General features: G+C 39.6%; 1 protein-coding gene across 1 annotated transcript in view; it reads right to left on the bottom strand.

The window, feature by feature from the left end:
* The window catches only part of ADGRB3 (adhesion G protein-coupled receptor B3), a 439,855-nt gene extending 438,094 nt beyond the window's left edge, over nt 1-1,761 (bottom strand). Inside the window, exon 1 of the mRNA XM_041477430.1 lies at nt 1,008-1,761. Coding sequence (XP_041333364.1) covers nt 1,008-1,761 — 754 coding nt within the window. The remainder of the gene's footprint in view (nt 1-1,007) is intronic.
* Between the last annotated feature and the right edge of the window lie 18,866 nt (nt 1,762-20,627).

The following is a 20,627-nucleotide window of genomic DNA, read 5'->3' as shown; positions in this document are numbered from 1 at the left end:
CCTGCACGGCAGCTCTGAAGGACCCCCTCGCCAAGAGCCTGCATCCAGAGACCCCATCTATGTTCAACCCACGCTTTCTGTGTCTCACAGTCCCTCAAAGTCCATCTAAAAATCGCTCTCCCGCCCCAAAATATCAGGCTAAAACAGGAGGTGTGTAGCAGAGGGACTAGGTGGGAGACTGCCGTGTTAACTGCTAGACCCCTGACTTCCCACCCTTCCACAACAGCCCCCTCCCCTTTTTCCAGCAGGAACATGAAGCAGCTGCTGGGATTGGAGCAGCTGCTGGGAATAACACATCAACCCCTTCCTCGCTAATACTGCAATGAGACTCCGAGCCTCCATCTCTGGGAGCTGGGACTGCCCGGGGAATGGGTGCAGGAGCAGCTACTGGCCCCTTCCCAGAGCTCCCAGGAGGTTAAACCAGCGTGTCCTGCCTGCACAGTGCCTCGCCTCTACAGGCATCTCAGGCAGAGGCTTCACCCTCAGGAATTGCATTTACTCTTGGTTTATTTGTAGGTTGCTGAGGTCTGGCCCAGGGACCAGGTGTCCTGAACATGGTAAATCTCTTGGTCTTTTGGTCAGGTTGCCTGCATGCCTTTGGAAATATTTTCCTTGCAAAGTCGAGGTATCTTATCAAGAAGGCCAAGGTTTTGCAGTTGGGTGGTTGCTGTAAAGAGATGGTGAGGGGGAGAGTGATTTCTGGCTCACCACCTGTGGGCATTACTGTAAGTGAGGCCTTAAAACAGATGGATCCTACTTGTGAGGAGTTTCAACGGTGCTCAGCAGAACTATATGCTCTAGTTTAGAACCATATGCTGGCCAGTTTAGAAATGAAAATTCAGCCTTCCCTGCCTTTAAGGGAGCGTGCATCTTCTCCAGCCCTTTTGCCTCATCTAGAGGAGAGCCAGAGTGGAAAGTAACTGAAACGAATGTGAGTATTAAGGAGAGCTGGCAGCAGGACTTACACACTGGCATGGCATTCAGCCCCCCCTCCAAGAAGCACCTACCTTCTTTTGGCGGCCGCTTGGCTTCTCTGGTGAGATTGCAGACCTGGGTGGTTTGCAGCTCCTGGGTCAGGCAGCCTTCCGTCTGCTCGTTGAGGGGCAGCACCACGTTATTGAGCAACACCAGGGACTGGTCGTCTATTCCCCATTCTCCCAAATGCTGAGGGCAGGTGCATTTTGTATACATGATCCCACAGGACTCGGTTCTCCCATTTTCAGATTTCAAGCAGCTCTCCAACCAAGTGCATAACACATGGCACCCAAACTGGCTCGGGCTCACCTTGTTCAACACCAAAAATTCAAAGAAGGATTTGTGGTCTTCTTCTTTTTTGTGTAATCCTGGGAAGTTGATAGGATAGACACGACGTATCTGAATAAAATTCTTATCATACTGCAGAAATACAAAAGCATTCTTGGAGTTGCAGAGCTGCATTATAGAATGGTTATTTTTTAAAAGATCCTTTATTTTTTCATGAGAAAAATGATCAAACTGATAAGCCAAGAGGGAAAAGTTGGAGCAGCTGAAGTCCTTTTTGGAAAATTTCAGGTAAATACTATATTTGGTTGGATCTGGATTTTCCAGCGTCCAAGTGCAGTTTGTGAAGTTTTTAGGAAACATTTCACTTACAGAATACGATCCATAAATGACCCCCTTCACCAACGTGGAACACCAGAAGTCTTGGGCAGCATTAAATCCAAACATAACCAGTAGATAGGTGGAAAATATATAAATCAGCAAATTACGAACAGCCTTCATCCTATGTCATTTGGCCTGCAGGAGATGAAATGAAATAAAAATGCAAGTAGAATTCTTCACGCATAGAAAACCAAACTCCTTCCAATATTCGAGCCAGCTGTTTTCAAGCTTGCAGTTAGAGCCCCTTTCAGAAAGAAGGGCAGGTAATTTTTATTTTATAACGCAAGGGCCGGGGTTGCCGCTGTGTGCACAGCGCCATCACGTGGCCATCGCCACAGACACGTCTTCCACAGACAAATTAAAACTCCACATCTATTAGATTATTAATAGGAATGTCCTCTCCTCTCTAGGATTTAGTCATCATGGCGTGGACTAGAACTGCTCAACTTAAGTAAAAACCTAGATGCCTTACCTGACCGACCAAGAGAGGAGAAAATTTATTTATTTATTTATTCAAGAAGTAAATAATTAATCTGCTATAGTTACGTACGTGCATATACGATATGCACATGCAGAATTTCACTAGAACAAGAAAGCTGGAAGAATTTGTTATATATTATTTTTCTCTTAAGTCTGAGAAATAACTGAATTATTACAGCTATAATTTAAAAATGCTCAAATTATTATTTGTTACAGATAGAACATTATCTCCCATATGCCTGCATGTCTTCATCCTGGCTGCCTGGTATACAGAGGTCTCTAAAAAGGCAGCAAGTACTGAGATTAATGTATTAATAAAATTTTGACAGTATTGAAGAAAGAAACAAAGAGAGATTGATGTAACTACTGCTGGTCTGACACGATCACTAAATGCCAGCTTTTTAAGATAATAATTTCAATGTGCTTCAGCCTCTAAGGATATATAAAATGGATCACAGTATTAGTATTACAATCAGTAGCTCTATGTAACTGGCCATGCTACAGCAGGATCTCTGCACCTATTGGACTGCACTTGCCCTCTGATTACAAATTACTTACACTGTCTGATTAGCTCCTGTGTTTTGCAGCCCTGCGCTTGAACAATGAAAGAAAATATTACATTTTCTCTGCTAGTATCTCCAAATAAAGCTGTTTTACTGCACCTGCCAAGCCTCAGAGTCTCCACATGCTCTGTTTCTTTTAACAGTGGCCTAGGTTCATACAGTGAACCTGAGTTACATTTATCTCCGTAGTGATATCCAAAAATTTCAGGTTGAAGGTTTTCAGCATTAACCTTTGAAAAGTTGCTTATCTCTTACAAATGAGTAGTTTTTCACTCTCTGCTCTTAAATGCAAGCAGAAAGAAGTGATACCAATCTAATTTCAAAACTCTCTAGATTGCAGTCTCTTCCACTGTTGCTCTGTAAGCAGAGGCACACATACACACAGGCACCGTTACTGAGTTTTGATGTGTGTCTTTGCCTAGCTTTTCATCTCCTCACCAAACAGCAAGGCATCTTCTGTTTCCCATTGCGTAACACACAGCAAGTCACCGGATTAAGCTCCCTTGAAGAGATTTCCGTATCTCCTAGATTATAAAGCAAACTCTGAATCCTGAAATGGGCAAAAAGCAGTACCAACTCTAACCCTCTTTACAGCAGGGGTTTAAAAAAAAAAAAAAAAAAAAAAAGCAGGGCTGCTGCTGGGTCTATCCACATGGTCAGATTTTCTTCTTTCTGAGCATCCGTCTCAATGAATAACATGGTTCTCCTTCTCCAAACAGGGCTGGGACAGCATTTAAGGTTTTAAAAAAGAGAAACTTATTGGGAATTCTGGAAACAATTTCCCCTTTGCTGAAGCACTTTGCAGGCAATGCAGTTCTGCGCAGTGTTATTCAGGATGGTGTAGGCGTTGAAAGCCAATGTGACAATAAGTGTCTAAATTAAGAATTCCACCCATGAAAAAGGATTAATTTTATAATCTGGAAAGTAGAAAGGGAGCTTATTTGCTTTTCTGTTTGAAAAGGAAAAAAGCCTCTGACTTTTTCCATCCTATGTAATATCTGCACTAGAAAAATAAAGCCCTCTGCAGTGCTAGGCTGTTTTCTATGAAGAAATGCAAAGCCCTCATTTTAGTTGAGCATTTTTTCATGCACGGCTACTGAAACAGAGCACTGTCTTAATCCCTCTCTCCCTGTGTGCATTACACACGCACACATGCACACACACACGAGCTGAGTGTGCCGGCAGCGTTCAGTTAGTTTGCAGCATTGCTAGATGCAGAGTGAACCTGCTCGCTGGAAGGATTAAGACACTCAGATTAAAAAGATCTTTCTTTTCCATGAAGAAGGGAGTTAAAGAATGGCCACAGAGGCTTAAGGTTGCCTATTTGGGAAGGGGGAGAATTCTCTTCTGCTGAAAAGAAACGGGCATTTAGTTTGGATATTCCCCGAACTGATTTTCTAGGTGACACTGTAGTTTAGCCGAACATAGACGGCGCCATCACTCCATTTATTTTTTTTTCCCCAACAGAAGACCCACTGACTTCTCTTATTTTAACTTCCTATTAACCTAACAATTCCCCCCACCCCCCATACAAATTACCCCAATCGTGCACAAACCTCAGGTTTTCTCGGTTTCGCTGGAAATTACTCTCAGGGAAGCAGACCTGTCGCAAAACGGACTTCTCTAACTTTTAAACTGCAGCGCTGAAGTAAATGCGGAGATCATTTCGTATGTGCTGTCTCTCTCTCTATCCTTCAGCAACAGCCTGTCCCCCTCCTCCGCCGCCTCCTCCCCGGAATCCCAAACTAAAAGCTCTCCAGTCGTAATCCCTGGAAATGGGAAATGGAAATGCCCCGGGCACCCTTACCTTCCACTCCGAAAGCTGTCAGGCTATTTCTCTAAAACACTAGCACCATAGGCACACGTCCCAACAACAGTGATGGAGAGATTCCCCTTCTGACGGAAGCACCGTTTCCCATTTTTCCCGGCTCAGGTTCAAAACCAAGATTTAAAAAAGCAGCAGAAGATAAAAAACGCAGCGAGAAAATGCCCGCACGCCACACGCACACCCCACCGAGGGAAAAAAAAAATCAGCTTTGGCTCCGGATCCACCAAATCCAACCACATGAAGGGAAAGAAAACAGGAAAAAAAAATAATAAAACCAAAAAAACAACCACCTCAAACCAGCGAGACTGCAGGGGAAAAAATGGAAGTGGCTGAGCAAGCGAAGGTTTTTTTTTGTTTGGTTTTTTGTTGGCTTTTTTTTTCTTTTTTTTTTTTTACTTGAAACAAAGGCTCAGCACAGCAGCCCGATGCAAGGCGATGCCAGGCAGTCGACGGTCTGAGAGAAGGACTAAGGCGCTAGTGCGGATTTGTTGGTGGGTTTTGTTGTTGTTGTTGTTGTTGTTGTTGTTATTACTAATAGACTTATTCCTCCTTCCCTCCTCCTCCTCCTCCCCCCCAGGCACTAATGGCCGGACAGCGGCGGGGGGTCCTCGGCTGCCGATGTCGGGGAGCGGTGTGAGCGCCGGGCGCGCAGGGAGCACGGCGGCGGCGGCGGGAGCGCGGCTCTGCCGCTGCGCGCGGCTCTGCCCGTGCGTGCGTGCGCGCGCGCCCGCGGCCCCGACAGCCGGGCCCGCGGGGTGGTGCGCGCGTCACGGCGCCCGGCGCGTCCCAGGAACGCCGCTCGCTGCGCCCCGCAGGTTTTCCTGGCCGCCGTTCCCAGCGCTGGGGCCGGCTGCGTCTCGGCGTCAGAAAAACCCGCGGGCGGGGAGCGAGGGAAACGGGGACGCCGGGGCGGGAAGCTCGCACTTGATCTCCTTCCTCTTGTTTTTTCTTCCAAAGCACAACCTCCCCCTCGCCGCAGCCCCAGGAGCTGTCGGCTCGGCCCCGCGATGCAGATTAACTGATACAGGGCTCCCGGGATAAACCCTCTCAAACTGCCGCCCGCCTCTGACTAGAAACAATAGCAATTTCCTCAGCGCGGCTGCAATTAACGCCGTGTTTGTTCCCCGCCAGAGATAAGGCTGTGCCCGATCGCAGCCGCATCCATTCCCTCGGCTGCCGCCGGCCGCCCGCCTCGCACGGGCAAGGATGGAGAGCCGGCGGGGCTCGCCCGGCGCGGTGCCCAGTGCGGGAGCCGCGCTGCTCCGGCTGAGAGCGGAGTTTGCGAGGCGACAGCGGCTCAAGTGGCACCGTCGGCGGCGGGTGCGGTCAGACGGGGGAGGTTCACGAAAAAAAGCTTTGCCACAAGCAAGGCGCTCCCTTTTTTTTTTCTTTTGTTTTTGTTTTAAATTTTGCTACGTCTGAGTATAGTTAGGTATGCTTTTTTTGCGCTCCCCTCCCGCCGTGTCCCTCCTGCTCCCCAGGTCGGGTTGGGTTGTCCTCTGGTTCTTCCCGCTGGCGTGAGATTTTGGGGCAGTCTGCACGACAACAGATATCCAGCGTGAAAATTAGGAGATGACATTTTAATAAATGCTGCTGTCAGTCAGCAGCTCTCAGCCTGGCTGTCGTGTGCTCCCACTGCTGCCATTCTGCAGAGAGCACAAGGCCCTGCTGAGTTCGTGGTGCAATACAGCCCCTCCATGCCTTCAAAGTTCATATGCATCATGGTTGTGTGGTTTTGGACATGACCTCCCACACCGATGAAATGAAAGTTTAAAGTTCTGGACAATATCCAAACCAATCAGTCCTTAAAACAAGCGGTTTTCTCCCCTATGGTCCTGTTCTAGCCCCTGCAAGGTTTGAATTCCAGTAATACAGAGCTTTTATGATTACAATTACATGCTGCACGAATTCTCATCAGAGGTATTGCTGGTCACAGACCACTTCAACCAAAGTAATTCAAAACACGGTTATAGCTTTTTACTGTATTTTCCATAGGTATAAGCTGTAAACCACATCCCTGCTAGCTTTTGCACTCATAAATATGTTATATCCCTGTTGTCAAAATAAAACAAACAATATCTACCCAAAGCAAGGAAAATATGAGAGATGTTCAGGTTCTATGCCCAGCAAATGCAATGCAATGGAAGCTGAACTGTTACTGGCTTAGAGACAATCAAATTCTCTCACATTTGGTGACATTCCATACTATCTGTGGGTGATATCATGTCACTTAAAGTACTTAAAGGAAACTTCTGTTCATTGCCAGGGTGATATGAGCAGAACAAACCAAAGGTATACATACAATGCAATATTTGAATTATTTTTTCATCTCCTTTATATTAAATTAAGAACTGTAAGGTAAGTCACAAAAGAAGACAACTTGGATGAACTCTCTTACCTGTTCTCTATGGCATTGGCAAGTTGTAGCTCCTTTAACTGTGAGTGGAAATTAAAAAATAATGAATATACAATGTATGGTAAGCAATTGTCTTTAGATATCTCCTAGGTATTCCAATCCAGTGATTAATTTGAACTTTTCAATTTTGTGAAGACATGACAATGCTGGAGAGGAATCTGGGATGGAAGATTCCTTAACCTCTTGTCCACAAAATGAAGGAAAGTGTGGAAGTTGCACAAGTCATGCTTAGGTTAACTATGGCAGCTGAGGGGCAGAGGGGTGGGAGATGATGGGACAGAGTGGGATGGGATGGCAGCACAGAGCATTCTGAAAATTTCTTTACAAGATTTGTGCAGTTAGACTTGAACAATTTAGGTTTTAATGACTGGAACTAAAATAAGCTATACCATTTTTCGAGTGCACAAATATCTACAATCCACTTGCAGGTGTTTTTCTACTGGAATTGAAGCCAATTTGAGAAAAAAATTGTTTGCCAGGTGTCATGCAGCATTTGAGGTAAAAAAAAATGTTATTATATATATATATATATATATATATATATATGTATGTTATTTTGATAGTCTGTATTTGATAGTCAGGATATATTTAAGTCTGCAAAATATAAGTAGGTAGAAATGTGACAATACGTTTGTTTAAATTGGGCATGCGGATCACTTGTGTTTGGAATGGTCCTATTTTGTGTGTACATTTATTCCTAAGGTACAGCCTGAAGGGCAGATGCAAAGTGAACCTATGCACATAATTTGGAAATATTGAGTAGATCAATCTTGTTTGAGTACCTCTGTTAAAACCTAGGAATAATGCATTAATGCAATCCCACACTGTTTCATGGGAGGGCTGTCAGCCCTGCATGGTGCACGTGGTGCCATCTGTACTACAAAGAAAGTATCAAGGCACTGAAAGAAGTGTTATGTTGCTCAGTAGTAGTGTTGTAGGGATAGGCACAACATAGTGAATGCTAAATTTATAGTGCTGCTTTCTAGACTCAAAGCAATTGTTTCAGCAAAGCTGGGCTAGATCTCAACTAGGAAAGAGGGAGGAAAGTAATGTTTTTAAGTAATGTCTGTATTAATGAGAAAAATGAGGCTTACCCAATTTAATATGTTGGATGGAATAAATTAAAGGGCTTGTTTAGTTAGGTTTTTTCCCCCCAGAGCTGCAGAAGCACTCTGAGATCTTCGGTATCTTGGTGACAGCAGCTAGATGATTTCAGTCCAGATTTTAGTGAACATAGCACAGAATTCAACACAGTTGGAACTGGAATTACCACTGACTGTTCTGGTGCAAATTTGACAAGGAAGACCACAGTTTAAAGAAAGTGGCTTTGGAGAATGGATTGTTCTCTTACTCAATCACCAGTCACTCTTAGGGGGGCTGTTTTCAAGTGAAGGTCGCTGTTGCAGCCTACAGTGTCACTCCTTTGAGCAAATAAGAAAGTCTGTCTGCAGTACTGAAGGCATACATTTAAAAAAAAAAATCTTAAAATTGTTTTCAACAAGGACTTCGTTCATTACTATTATTATTATTATCATCATATGATCATAATCATCATGTTTAACTGACTCCAGAGTTACACTTACACATCCTTCTGTGTACACAAGAAAGGAAACTGTTGTTGTAGACTCAATTTACAGGTAAGAGTTGAAGGATAGTTACCCTGAGCCTCTTGGCTTATGTAGAAGTGCCATTGGTCTTTTTCCCACATCCCACTTTTCGTAGATATGCAAGGCCCTTCAAAATCCCCTTTGGCAAGAACAGACTTTGTACTCTGCATTACGTATTCTTCTGCAGAACACCAAGCTGTATTTCCCAGCACCAAGTCAGGAAAAAAGTTAAATTCAAAGCTGGTGTGACCACTTCAAGAGAAATGTTATATAATTTGGTGTGAAAAAAAGAAATAAAATGGAAGATGCTGGCCATATTACAGGTATTATAAAATTCACTAAATACCTAAATAAGAAGAGAAGAAAAATATTTTGTTGTTCCAGCAGATAGAGAAAAAATGCAAATTGGAAAAAAATTTCATGGACTTGTACTTTTTTTCTGGTCCAGGATGTTACAAACCACTAAGATTTTAATGCATTTTTCTATTAATTTCAGATTTTAAGTGAATTTCACCAGTGTTAGTTTTCTCTCTGTTATTAAGAGGAAAGATTAATTTAATAAATAATAGGCTATGTTCTGCCTTCTCAGTTTTAAATATACTTGGAAAGATTATATGATTCTAATTAATTTTATTAAAGAAGTGGTTCATATATTCATAAATAGCTAATTAATAATGCAGCACCAGTAGATGGTGCTCAAGAATATATGGTATAACTGGAGGCATGGGTGAATAAAATGTTCTATTTTGAAATCGAAAAATTTTGGCAAAAATACTAATTTACTTTTGGGAAGTTGATTTTTCATCAATAATGTCACCTTCCAAATTCTATCAAACCTTTGGCTGGTTGACAATTTTCAAGTTGAAAAGCTCAGTGATTTACTTGCTTGTTTGTTTTCATTCTTTGTATGGCTTCTTCGGCAAAGGTTTTCACGAGTAATTCTAAATTGCTACTAGCTTTAAGTATTTAGATATTGTCATTCAATCCAATAAATTCAATAACTGGGCTAGAAGAAGTGAAACTCATGCAATAGGTGACACTAAGAGCACGGGCAGATCTGAATCACATGGAAGGCCTGTGCAGCATCCTACCACAGATGGTGCTCTTGAAGGCTCCTGAGGAAAGGCTCCTGCAGAAAACCCAGAATGTGACTGTTTTTGACGATCTGACTTCAGAAAAATCTCACCTAGTCTCCAGTATACAGAGCTCTTTTTAAATGTCCAAATAAGTTTAAATTCCCCTGCAATACTCATTTAGCTAGATTTAACTCCATGCATTCTTGTTTTCTACATAAGCACCTAATTGTTTTCAATCTTAATTTTTTTTCTAGCTCAGCATTATCAAATGATGAGTCCCACAGCATAAATTCTAAGTGAAAATTTACGTTCTGTTAGATTTACTAGCTTTTTATTTAATTCAACATATTCATATGTCACCATATTCTTGTATTAATGCAGGGAGAAGTGAGAATCTGGCTTACTTCTGGCAGTTATGTCATATTTTTGCTATGCCTCTATTTAATATCCTTTTAAGATAGACTTTTAAGACTGTTTCCACAAAACCGTGCTTCTAGAATTCTTGTCCCTTTTCTCTTAAACATTTCCTAGCTTTCTGATATCTTTCTAAGATGTAGAAATCAGCAATGCGCAGAGCAGTTCAGATCAGGCTGCAGCTCTGATTTTTAAAACATTGTTTTTCTTTATCATCTCCTCTTGATTCATTTAATATCTTGCTTCTTCTGAGAGCTGCTATACTGAACAGAGGTCTCTTCCATGTCTCTTCTTTTTATCAGTCTCCTGTCAGAAACTTTGTCAAGAAAGTTTAAATAAATGATGTCTATTGGTTCTCCTTTGACCACTTCAGTAGTTTACTGATGTGTTGAAAACATTCCAGCAGTTGAGTGAGGTATCATCTTCCTTTGCACAGATCTATCATCTCATGGTCTTGTGAGTCTTTTATTTTGTTGTTCTTAATTTGTTAGGTACAGAATGTAAGATTTATGAATCTTTGATTCCCTGAATTGTTCTAAATTCCTTTTATGATGTATGTGAAACATTTGCTATTCTCTAACCTTCCAGTAAAGGAGTTGTTTTTCAATTAGAGATTGCATAGCTCAACTGCTTGTTCAGGATTTTCAGTCATGGTGGCTTCCTGCTTTTCAAATGATTGATTTGTTCCAGCACCTCTTCATCTGATAGTGCCTAATTTTTATTACCCAATAGTAGATATCCCCCTAACATCCTCTATTGTGAAGACTGATGCAAATAAATCTTCTGTGCTCCTAGCAATGTCCTTCTCCTTAATTGCTTCTTTATTCTCTGAAGTTCCCAGAAGACATAGTTACTCTTAAAAGTTTCTTGCTTTTGCTATATTTAAGGAGGCTCTTTTAATTTGTTTTTACATTTTTAACTTTATGCTCTTTATAAAAGCATATATGTTACCTTTGCTATCCACTTTTTCCCTCTTTACCTCTTTGGGATTACAGTCCATGATAATTTCCCTCATTTCCTGCAAGCTGCCTTTTCAGATTATGACAATTCCCAGTTTAGCTCAAGTTGCATCTCAGATCCTTTCATTTCACTCCACTGGTTTGCAACTTACCTTCCTTGTTTATCTCCTCCCCTCCCCCATATGTGCATTTATCAATGGAAATATTATTGGTTTTAGAAGTAACACAAATGCCACATTTTGACTAGCATGCATTCTATTGAAGGCCTTTGTCCAAAGGTTAGTGTTGTGACTTTTTTTTTTTTTTTAATATCTTACATCTTGTTAGATGTGTTTAACCTCATTATTTTAAGACCACTTTACATATTAGTTTGGATAGTCTTAATCCTTGACTTCTTTCTGCTTATTGCAATTTAAGTCTAAAAATATGTCTCAACCCTGTTTTAATAATGGTGTCCAGTTTATGAAGCTGAGCTCATTGATTTAAGGCTGTCTTATATCTTGCAAGGTGACACTCATTTCTCAAAATAGTTTTCTTTCAATTATGTGCTGTTTCAAGAACCAATTTCCTATAGTTCTGAGAAACTGTATTTTTAATCTTTGCCATTTACTTATCTGATTTGTTTCTAATTGGGTTGTATAAAATTTTTACTATCCTGTTTTGTTACATAGTCTTGCGTTTTGTCTTTTTCTGTGCTGCACCCTTAGTATCTTAGTTTTGACTTGCATTTTTCAACGTGTGTCTTTTTGTGCCCTGGGCTTCCATTCTCAAGTACAGCCCTTTTCCCTTAGAGGATTTTTTCACACTGGAATTTATAGAATCTTTTATGTGCAAAGCAAAATTCCTCACGGAACTGGTTCATTCTGTTATTCTGGGGCAGTTTACAAGGCATTGTAGGTTTTTTAGAAAATAGCATAAAGCCTTCTTCTATTGGAAAGCCTTCTGTTTCACTTATTTTGCTTTTAATTTTTAATTTTGCGTAAATATTTGAAGTTCTTTATTTTTTACCAGATGTCATTCTATGGCACATTTCCTGGATTTGTGCTTCTTTGGTTGCATTTTAAATAGATACTCAGAAGTATTTGTATTACTAGTAACTTTTATAGATTACTTGGTGTTCTTTGCCTCTGTTTATTAGGTGTTTGGGAAAAAAAACAAAAAAACTTCTAGCCTTTCAACCTATGAAATCAATATTTTCAATACTTTATGTGTTGCATATATAATTTCTGTCATTTGATAACAAACTTGCTGCTATTTCATGTATGCACATAATCTGGTGGTGAAATTCTAACCGGCTGTACTGGTAAAGTTATGAGAAAATCATTGCAGTTCCTATATATGGGCTAGATAATAAACTTTAAAAAATTAATTGGAGAATATTTATGCAACGATCAAAATAAAAATAAGGCCACAGTTTTCATGTTAATTATCTAAATGCACTGAAATCCTCTTTATACTGGGAGGAGTACAAATATTTTAAAAATGCACTTTCATCTCTGATGTTATTAATGTACTCTAAAATATTGCCTAGTCATTAATCAAATTGAACTGTGATAAATAGAGAAAAACACACAAACCCCATGTCCTTTTAGCTTGTTCTACTAAAAGGAACGAAATTCAGAGTTAATGCCGAATCCGTCTTTAATGCTCTTCATTTTGCTTATGCAGGCTAGAGAAGAGTAATTTTATGTACTTTGTGTGTCATTAACACCACTAATCACAAAGGGCAGTGGTAAAAGATGATTTCTTGTGTTGAGTTTTTCCTTGCATTAATGAAAATGAAGGACTGATAAACCTGTCTCGAGTTAAAGTTTCTTCTTTCTGTAAGAGTTTAGTGTTTAAAATGGTGGTGGTTTAACACCTGCAGCTAAGCCCCACAGAAACACTCGCTCACTCCTGCCTCAGTCATGTTGGGGAAAGAATCGGAAGAGTAGAAGTGAGAAAGCTCATGGGTTGAGATAACAATAGATAGAGCAAAATCTGCACACGCAAGGAAAGCAAACCCAGGAATTCATTCACTACTTGCCGTGGGCCTGCAGTTGTTCAACTGTCCCCAGCAAAGCAGGGCTCCATCAGGTGTAATGGTTGCTTGGAAAGACAAATGCCATCACTTCATATGTTTCCCCCTTTCTTGTACTTCCCCCAGCTTCATTTACTGAGCATGACCCCATATGGTATGGAATGTCCCTTTGGTCAGTTGGGCTCTGCTGTCCTAGCAGTGTCCCCTCAGCTCCTTGAGCATCCCCAGCCTCTCTCAGATGGAGTGGGGTGAGGACAGAGAGGGCCTTGGCTGTGTACAAGTGCTGCCCATCAATAATGAAAGCATCCCTGTACTATCAACACTGTTTAAAGCACAAATCCAAAACACAGCTGAACACTTTACTATTACTATGAAATAAAATTAGCTCTACCCCAATCAGAACTAGCATAGAAATGCACAAATTATGCTGCTTGTCCCCTGCTATGTTCAGTTGTGATTTGTTTTAACATATTGATCAAGATACCTGTACAGAATCTTGTTTAAATAAGTTCTTAGTGGAAGTCTTGGGTTCCATTTCATTTTTTGAGGGTTTGAAACCTGGGGTTTTTCCTTGTTATAACTTTCTAAGCCAGAGAAAAGGACAGCAGCATTTGTTTGAGGCTAACAACAGCTTTTGTTATTCCTCTTAGGCCTCATTCAGGGACACTCAGTCCACAATGTCTATTCAGCATGAAACACAGGAAGAATTTTCTAAACTAGGATCAGAATCCAAGTGGCTCTTTATTCTCTTATGTCGTTGGTTCTAGTGAGGGGAAGTGCAAATGCAATGGTGGCACCGTTCCTGCTTTACTGCTGCTGACAAAGTATGGCCTGCCTTTCTCTTTAAAATAAAGTTTCTGTGAGCTTGATTTGAGGGGGGATTCAGAACAGTGTATCCTGAGCATCCGGAAGCAATAGTTAGATAATGAATTTTTGGGAGGTTTCAAGTATATCCTTTGTAACAGTATCCCCAGTTATCTGGGGCTTTAAGTTGCCCCTCCCTAAGAATTATGTCTTTCTGAGGCACACAGTTCTTCCCAAGAAACTTAGTGTAACAAAAAGCTGCATGGGGTTCCAAATCCCATGCTACAGAACAGGTGCTAGGGTCTCAGCACAGTCCTCCCCTGCATGCCTGTTTGATCCAAATGCATACATTTTTCAAAAAGAATAAATTAATATGATGATGTTTTACAGGTTGTATTTTCTCAAATATCCAGTATTTCCATGGAAAGACCATTCAAGGATTAGCTAAGTCAATCAGGAAAAATCTTTCTGGGAAAGAAAAAGGGACATGTTACGAGATTATGGTACTAGAGAGTCAAGATTGGCAAGGAAATATAGGCTGGGGAGTGATAATTTGCTGTCCAGCAAAATAATAGCAGGCATCATAAAAAGCTGAAAGGAGTCAAGCTCAAAACAGAAGAGTTGCTCATGAAGCAAGTAACTCACCTTGAAACTCCTTGCCAAAGGATGTTGTAGATAATAAAAAATAAATAAAAACCAAATTTTCGTGGACTCGGGCAAACTGGACAAGCATATGAAAGAGAAATCCAGTGGTGATGGGGGTTGTCAATAAGTGTGCAAAATCAGATCCACTTCAGCAATACCCCTGTGCTGAAAATAATTAGAAGTTGGGAATGTATTCGGGGAGAATCTTAAGCCTCCTTCAGCATTTCTAATGACTTCTGAAACGGAATGTGGAACCCAATAAAACTTTAGGGCAGTACAACCATTTTGATCTTCACTCTTTTTTGATATTTTAATAGCGACTGGAGAGGTAGATTTTCAGGGGTGAAAATCTGAGATTTTTTTTTCCCAGAGATGCTGGAATGGTTGAAATTTGGAAGCAAGCACCAAACATTATTGTTCAGAATGTCAGGTCATCTATTTCAGTTTTAAAACATTGGCTGAGTGCCCATAATTGCCTTAAGTGAGTGCTCACGTTTAAAAATTTGAGGATATAGTCCAGATTCAGATCAAACTGAGACCCAGGGATGAAATTCTCAAGGTCTTTTATCTCTATCTAAACACTGTTAGTTTTGTAAACACATTATCTGCAATTCCCCACGTCTTAAAGGAGGAAGAAGCTATGTCCTATTCTAAAATTGTACAGCATCTAAAATTTGATTGAACAGGCAAGGCTTAAGCTAAACAAATGTTTCAGAATTGGGAATAAAAGACATACTTCATAATTTTGGAAGAGAATACTGGGGAGAAGAAAAAAATATGCTCTCTTAACCAAATAATTTCCTTGGCTGCATGGTGGGTGTCCAGAGTAAATTGTTTCATTGAAGCAGTCTGCTTAAAAGTTTATGTATATGTTAGACACACTTTTTTGTACTGAAACACTCAGTATTTCTTTTTTGAGGTTGTATTGTAAAAATTACTAAAATATCTGAAAAAGAGGAAGCATCAGACAGTGACAGCCAAAGTCATGAATGACTAATGCTGCTTGCTGACATGGCGAGGACTCCACTAACTCCATGGTCAACAATTTGTTCATCCATATGACTGTCAATAAGGAGTTCATGGTCCACGGGTCTGCAAGGAGATGCTGTGAAGCTCAACTGCTTGAGTAAAACAGATGTGAATGTATCATTCAAATTGTAAGAAATGCAGATATTTGGATGTGTTTAAATATGCATTTCAGGTCATTTTATTAGTCTTCTGGCATGGAATTTTAGAGGAATAGCTAAGTTTACTGAATTACAGAGTTGTATGTTGGCAGTAGTTCAGCTTATATCAATGGCCTTGTATCAGTGTAAAACATATGTGAGAATGGAATCATGCTCTTGATATGTGCTCTGGGCTCGAACTGAAGAGTGAGAGGAGAGAAACACATTTATATTACTGAAGGGCAAAATATTCTGTGAAAATGTGGGGTATTACTGTTAGGAGCTACAGTGGTTGTCATCATTCTGAAGAGACACATTTTGACAACACTATACAAAATATGAGAGATTGCAAGAAAAGTAGTTCCCAAATTGCAAGGCACAAGGAAGGAGTATTTGGAGGGTGGGTTTTTATTGTTGTTTTTAAAGATGAATGACTATGGGTGAGTGAGTGAAAGGAAATGACAGAGCTGTACTAATTTATATAGCTATCTACCACTGAATCCAAAAAACCCAATAAATACAAGAAATTAACCCAAACACAGTATAGAGCATCTACTCCAAATGTATTAGACCTCCTGCTAAAAGCCACAGGTTTTTGTCTTTCATAAATTCTGGCAATGTTCTTGGTCCTCTCCTGCCAACAGTGTCTGATTGCACTGAAATATTTTCCTCTATTTCTCCCTTTCTTTCTCTCTTTTGCCTTTCTCTCTTCCTTCCTGTATGCACACTTGAATCTGTTACTTCACTGTCGTTAATCAGTGAATCCTAGACCTTTTATTGAAGTGATATAACTAAAAATTTCTAGTGAATGATTTATTGTTCTGTTCTTGCTGAACATTGCTGACTGTTATCACAGTGAATGTAAGTAGTGTCACTGAAGTCAGCAGATCTATGCTGAATTAATCAGTATGGATTCTGGTCCTGAGAGTCATAATTGATAAAGTCGTTTGTGTGCTTGAAACAAGTCGTGAATGGATGTCTCAATATAGGTTCCTTAAAACTGGCTTAACTGTACATTTAATTAATTTCAGAGAGTGTCACCTTCACACAGAGCAACTCAGCTTAAAAATATGTTTGGTCTTGGTAAATGTCTTTATAATATGATCATTCATAAACTTTATTTTTGTTTATTAGGTTTTGTTAGGTTTTCATCTGTGCTTTATAATATGTGTATTAAATACCAGGCTTTTAAAAATAAGTTGGTTACCTTGCAGAAGGGAAGCCAACAGATGGCTGTAGTTTCAAACACTACAATGTGCTGTATATTCAAAAGTGACACAGGGTTAAAAAAAACCAATAGCTTGTTTTCAGTGAAATGCTTAGATATGAACATATTTCAGTTTTTTACCCATCTTAAGTGAGAGAAAGATACTGAGAAATAGTTAATGATGAAACTGCTAAAACATGATATTCAAATATACTGACAAGAAGATGTTCTAATCTTCTTTCCTTCCTGTCTTTTATATGCCTTCTCTGGCTTCTTGTCTCTTCGTATACTTAATACAATACTTTCATCCCATTTACAAAGCCTTTGCCTAATCTTTTTTCTTATATAGCTCTTGCACTCATTTTTCTCTCTCAACCATGTATTTCTATGTCTTTTTTTTCTTCTGTGTATTCAGTATTTCTTCTCATGCTTCTCTTATGCCTGTGCTACTGGCTTCCTATAAGCATCTATATTGTTAGACTGTTTTCCATATTCTAATTTTATCATCTATTATTGCTCTTTGAATTCAATTCCCAAAGTATTGTTTCAGCTACTGGCAATACAGTTAAAAGTTCAAGGATATTGCTTATTTAAACAGCAACTTTCTTAAGTTACCAAGAACATCTGACAGTGAAGAACAAGATTCCTTCCTTGACTGTTCCTTCAAGATGGAAGTATTTCTCCGTCCCTTTCTGCCCACCATTCCTCAGAAAACTGTCCAATTAATGGGATGTGTATTAGAATCCATCTACCCAATTTTGGACTGACTTCTAAAATGCAGATAGATGGATGACATCTTAAATGCAGATGTGTATATCTGGGCTGCTTATTCCCCTGATATGGTCAACAAATAGAAACAGGTGATTCTAATAATGTTTTTCATTAAATCTTGCTGTGGATCTTAGAAGTAAGTTAGCTGATTCCCATGCTGATAATTTTTCTTTTCCCTGTTGTGATGTAAATTTCTGAGGCTGTGTGAGATAAATCTTACTTCTTCTAACTCCTATAGTGGGCTGGTAAAGATAATTCTCCATTTGACTTCCCAGTCTCTTTGGGTATCCCCTTCCCTAAATCTGTTTTTGTGTCTAATTTGAATGGAAATCAGACCTTTTATAAAATTTCTCTGCTAGAGACTCACTAACAAGACATCGTTGTAGAAGGACTTGCAGGAGTCAATGTATTTTTTTTTTCTTTTTTTTGTCCGCTGGTCTGTTAAAAACAGAGATGATATTCTGGGTTCTCCTTTTCTCTCTGCTTGTCTTCATTAATGCAGTGCTCTTCTGCCTTTGTCTCCTTTCCTGAGTTATTGTCTTCCAACATGTCTTAACAAGTTTCTTTAAAGCTGTGAACCCTTTGGGGCTAGGGACATATCTTGTTAAAACGTAAGAAGTGATGTAGAAGTGATTTTTACCATGCTAAAATGAAATTTAAATATAGATATGAGATATAATAAAACTCTGTACTCACATAGATGGCCACAGTTGGAAATGTACACTTGAGAGCAGAACGAGGGGCACAGTCTGCAAAGGTCGGGCTCACTAACTATGTATTCAATAATTAGTAATAATTTTCACACTTTAAATGTAACTGATAGAACTTCACCATAAATTTTTTTGTTGTTGTTGTTTAAAGGTTTGGTTTGTGATACATTAATGAGTACTTGTCTAAATTTCTTATTAATTAATTAACTTTATGGATCTGAATATGCACATTTTCTTCAATTTGATCTTTATTATGGAAAATGCCATTGAGCAGTTAAATTTAATATAGTAACTGCTACTGAGCACTTAGAAATAAGGATGTAGGTGGCATGTCTTGTGAGTTACCAACTGGCATTAATTATGAAGTTGAACTTTTGCTCTGAAGTCCTACTACCTCTGTGGTTTTAATATAGAAACCATATCTCTTATGAAAACATATTTTTAAAATGTTCATGTGGATTTTTCTCCCTGTTGTATTTTTGGACACAGGATATTAGAAAACTTTAAAATTGTAGTTGGTACAAAGAAAGAGGAATAGAGGCAAGTTTAATATATAAGAAATCTGAACTGTTTCTATAGGCTCAAAATTAAAAAAAAAATAAAATTGTAAAGCTCATTTATTAATCACATGCATTTTTAGCAATGAAATTGCTAATTCTTCTGCTATTAGGGGAACCTCCCACCAGACCAGGTTACTCAGAGCCCCATTTAACCTGGCCTTTAACACTTCCAAGGACAGGGAGTCCACAACTTATCTAGTAAACCAGTTCCAGTGCCTCACCACCCTCTGAGTAAAGAATTTCTTCCTAACATCTAATCTAAACCTGCCGTCTTACAGTTTAGAACCATTGCCCCATGTCATGTCACTATCTGCCATATAAAAAGTCACTCTCCCTCTTTTTCAAGCCTCCTCAAGGTACTGGAAAGCTGTAATAAGGTCTCCCCAAAGCCTTTTCTTCTCCATGCTGATCCCAACTTTTCTTCTCCATGCTGACCCCCAACTCTCGCAGCCTTTCCTTACAGGAATGATGTTCCAGTCCTATCATAAACTTAGTGTCTCTCCTATGGAGTCATTCCAACAGGTCAACAATTTTCTTTTTCATTTTAAGGAAAGCATTTTCCCCATTTTTATCTTAACTTACTGTGTTTTAAGTTTAAACACTTGCTCACTTGCTTTTTATTCCAGCTGGTTGGTAATAAGGTGAACGTAAATGTAAAATCTGAGAGTTTGGAGCAAGAAGATGACTATGAAACATACACAGTTTTTGTGTTTCCTGACAAATCAGATGTAGAAATAAGTGAATATGGAAATGGACACGATTGTCTGAAATGAGAAGAGTAATGAAGTAATTCAGAAATATTTCACCTAAGTAGACGTGTCAGAATTACTTTTCTTACAGCAGCATTTTGCCATTGAGAACATTCCGCATTCAGCCCATGACACAAAATTGTAATTATTTTCCTTTACTGTTTGACTTGACAGTTTCTACTTGACTAGGCTATAGCAATGGATGAACAAATTGTTGACCATGGAGTTAGTGGAGTGAAGACATACAAGGCTAAACAGCACAGGTGTCTTTAGTCAGAAATAAAAGAAAAGGAAATTGTTGTAGTGTATTTTATAGTAACAGTTTATAATGCACTGATGAACACACAAACATTTTTAAAGAATTTCATATACTTACGTACAATTCAATTATCTGGAAAGCACTGGATTAGCAGTTTTGGCAACTACTAAATATTTACCCTACTCTGATCACAGCAATGTTTGACTTCTTAAGTATTCCCTGCAGGTGCAGATGCCCTGTCTTATTACAGTGTTCCTCTCTTTAGCATTTTCGAATGCAGTGCCAAAGACACCTGTGTAGCATCTGTGTACAGGAAAAAGAGGATCTTTCAGAAAACTCTGCAGCACCAGGATTTTGTTTATTGGCCCCTCTTTCCCTTCCCACTCAGCAAATCAACCGGGCCATCCTCCAGGACAGTGGCCAGGTTCTTGTTCCAGACTTTTCCACCCTGAATGTTTTCATTATTTATGTTTCTACAGCATGGAGGAAAAAAATTGAAATATTCTTGACTTTCAGCTTTGTGTGTCTTCCATGTAAGATGACTCTAAGGAATGGGAATTAACAAGAATTGTCTTTGGGCTGAACAGTATCAACTAGTCTTCAACAGTATCAATTAGTCTTCAACACCCTGTATTGATTAGTCAGTAGGCAGATGTGGATTGCATTCTGCCTCAGGTATGCATCCCCGATATGCACTTTTACAGATTTGTCTTGGACCAATGTCAAAGTGACTTTTGAGAGGCCCAGCCCTA

This window comes from Pyrgilauda ruficollis, unplaced genomic scaffold (assembly GCF_017590135.1).
Source record: "Pyrgilauda ruficollis isolate IOZ18807 unplaced genomic scaffold, ASM1759013v1 scaffold40, whole genome shotgun sequence".
Lineage (NCBI taxonomy): Eukaryota > Metazoa > Chordata > Aves > Passeriformes > Passeridae > Pyrgilauda > Pyrgilauda ruficollis.
This window is presented reverse-complemented; position numbering and strand designations above follow the sequence as displayed.